At 45.4% G+C, this 2,878-nt stretch overlaps 1 protein-coding gene across 1 annotated transcript, besides 6 other annotated features; it reads right to left on the bottom strand.

The window, feature by feature from the left end:
* Positions 1 to 2,878: a sequence feature (heterozygous, Esmeraldo-like haplotype).
* Positions 8 to 41: a microsatellite.
* Positions 106 to 153: a microsatellite.
* Positions 215 to 256: a microsatellite.
* Positions 393 to 439: a microsatellite.
* Positions 572 to 1,013: a mobile genetic element.
* Positions 1,108 to 2,878, bottom strand: Tc00.1047053480997.10 (hypothetical protein, conserved; the record flags this gene model as incomplete). Its single annotated transcript, XM_797741.1, has 1 exon — positions 1,108 to 2,878. A coding segment is annotated over one exon (1,771 nt), but the record flags the coding sequence as incomplete, so codon positions are not given.

The raw sequence follows: 2,878 nt of genomic DNA, 5'->3' as shown, positions 1-2,878 counted from the left end.
CCCCTCCAAAAAAAAAAAAAAAAAAAAAAAAAAAAAAAAAACCCCCCTTTTGAGGTAAACCAACTTTAAAATAAGCTGCAAATGGAAAGAGCAATAAGCAATATCAAAAAAAAAAAAGGAAAAAAAAGGAAAAAAAAAAAAAAAAGGAAAAAAGGAAGCACAAGGGACAGCAAGGCCCATATCCAAACACTTATGCAAATAAGCTCCAACTCACAAGAAAAAAAAAAAAAGAAAAAAAAAAAAAAAGACAAACAAATCCGTTTATAAATGAAACATTATAAAAATATGGGCATAAATACATATTTGGTTCTTCACTAATGTGTATTTGCAAATATAAAGATGGAGGAGGTGTAAAAGGCATAAACCTTGTATTCGCTCTTGCTTTTTAACATAAATAAAAAAAAAAAAAAAGAAAAAAGAAAAAAGAAAAAAGAGAAAAGATAAAGTCACTTGTGGAGGAAACGTAAAAAAATAATTCGGCCCAATTCTTTCTTTTTCTTCTATCCTCTCTTCAAAATGATTCCTTGTTTCTTTTGACCGTTGCTGCGTTTGGTTGGTATTTAGATTAGATTAATCTTCTGGGCCGCTGGCTGGATCCTAAAATTATTTACAAAAACCAAACAAGAGAGAGAAAAAGGGGAGTATCGATGAGGCAGTTAATTGCCTCAGTGTTTTTCTTCTGATAAAATATATGAATTCTGTTGACCGCTCACGTGGCCTTTGCGCTCAGTGAGTGTATGAAATATTATTTCTTACGACGTGGCAGAATTTGGACTCCTCCAACCACAAGACCCCGCCGCGGGGTGGGAATCAAAAGGGGGTGGGTGGATGGCAAAATAAAACAAAATACTCTGGCCTCTGTCTGCTCCCTGATGCCCTTAAAGTCTTTTTTTTGCCAAAAATTCATGCGGTAGAAAAGCGTCTTAAAAAAAGAGCATTAGTTCTATCAGGATATATATATACATTAGTTAAGGCCGCCAGCTCTCCCACGATCATTCTCTTCACAATCCCCTATTATTATTATTATTATTTCCCTTTCTTGTGCCGCCAATGTCTGTGCTAACTCGGTACACAAATTCCTTTGAACTCCTCCTTGGATTCTTTCACTTACCGCAGGATGACGCTCAGCTTGTCGACAATGTCTTTTCTCTCCAGCTGAAGAGACTCCAATTGGTCGAACCTGCTTGCATTCGTCAACTTCAGCCCCTCATTTCCTGTCGTTACCGGAGAGTCCGCCATGAAACTTTCCTGCCAAATCTGTTCGTTGATCCTCCGAAGGGCCTCCGTTAGGGAATGAATCTCGCCCTCGCGGGCTTCACGCGCGGCGACGGTACTCTGCACCAGCCCCTTGTCTCCCCCAGCGACAGGGGGAAAGGTATTGGGCTGTGCCCCCTTCCACTCCTCAGAGCTCTCGGTGCACCTTGGCAGCCCCTTGATACCGTCATCAAACCGTGTGAATGGAAGTAGATGACTACTGCCGCCGGCTTCAATCCCCTTCCCCGCCACTCCAGTCACAGTTCTACGTCGCACTATAGCCATGGCGTTGAGAGGCTTTACGGGGGATTCAGAAATGCGGAGCACCGATTTAAACGAGAATGAAGGCGATGCCACCGCGGCGCTTCGCGGACTCACCGGATTCGGCGTAGTCATTATGGAGATACTTGAGCTTTTCACTTTTGGCATCGTGACGGGGCTCCTCGTGGCGCCGGATGAATCCATCTGCCTCGTCGGACTTCGCTGAAACGACTTGCCGGAGGATCGATTGGGAAGCGAGCGACGAATAGACACAACCTGTTTCTTGTTCAATTGCTGCTGCTGCTGCTGCTCCATCAACGCCTCCTCTGATAATTCTATGGGAAATCCTTTCTGGGAAAGAGGCGCATCGGTGCTCTGAGGCGACACGGCTTTAAGCACTCCGTCTACGTAGGAACGTGTCGATCGATCACCCGTGGACGTTGTATAGATACCATCACCGTGCAGGACATTTCGCTTCCATGTACACTCAAGAACATTACCCCCAACAAAAGTATAAACTCCACGTCCATGGCGCATCGGCAGCGGCCTTCCACTGTCGGCAACTTCACCCTCGTACTTATCTCCATTGTAAAACAGGGTGCCTCGGCCACTGACCACACCATTTTTGAACTCACCCTGAAACCCATCCTGCGTCGGGAGCGTGATTTTCACATTTCCATGCGGTTTACCATTGGCAAAGCCTCCTATTATTACTGTACCGTCTTCTAACGTCATTGTACCATTTCCAGTGAGCTCATCCATAACAAACTCACCCTCATATTTAAAACACTCCTTTAACATGGAAATTGTTCCCTTGCCATGACGCTTGCCCGCCTTCAGCTCTCCGCTGTAGTGGTACTTCTTCACGACAAAATCCACTCCGTTTCCCTCCTTAATTCCACTTTTCCACTCACCAGTGTACGTGGAGCCGTCATGCAGTATCAATTTGCCTTCTCCATCCAAATATCCTTCCTTCCACGAGCCCTCGTACGTGTCCTCTTTTTTTTCTTCAGTGCCCTTCCAAGTAATCTTGCCGTAGCCGTCAGGAAGTCCACCGATAAATGAGCCTTCATAGTGCACCTTTGGTGTTATAAAGACCCCTGAACCCTGTGGTATCCCGTTCTTCACAGCACCTCGATAACTCTGTTTATTTACCCACTGCCAATCTCCATCTCCGTTCGGCAATCCATTGAGCCACGTCCCTTTATATTGACCAGAAACATCAATTTGCGGAATGAAACACCGAACCTCTGCTGAGATGGGCGGTGATGGGTGCGGTCGTGGATCTGCCGTCAGCAGAGTGAGCGTTCCAGTACCGGATCCCTTGGGCACTCCTCCCATAAAATCCCCTTCGTAACAAAGC

This window comes from Trypanosoma cruzi, genomic scaffold (genome assembly GCF_000209065.1).
Source record: "Trypanosoma cruzi strain CL Brener 1047053516369 genomic scaffold, whole genome shotgun sequence".
In the NCBI taxonomy this organism is placed as follows: Eukaryota; Euglenozoa; class Kinetoplastea; order Trypanosomatida; family Trypanosomatidae; genus Trypanosoma; species Trypanosoma cruzi.
Note: the sequence above shows the minus strand (reverse complement) of the source record. Positions and strands in the feature narration are given on the sequence as shown.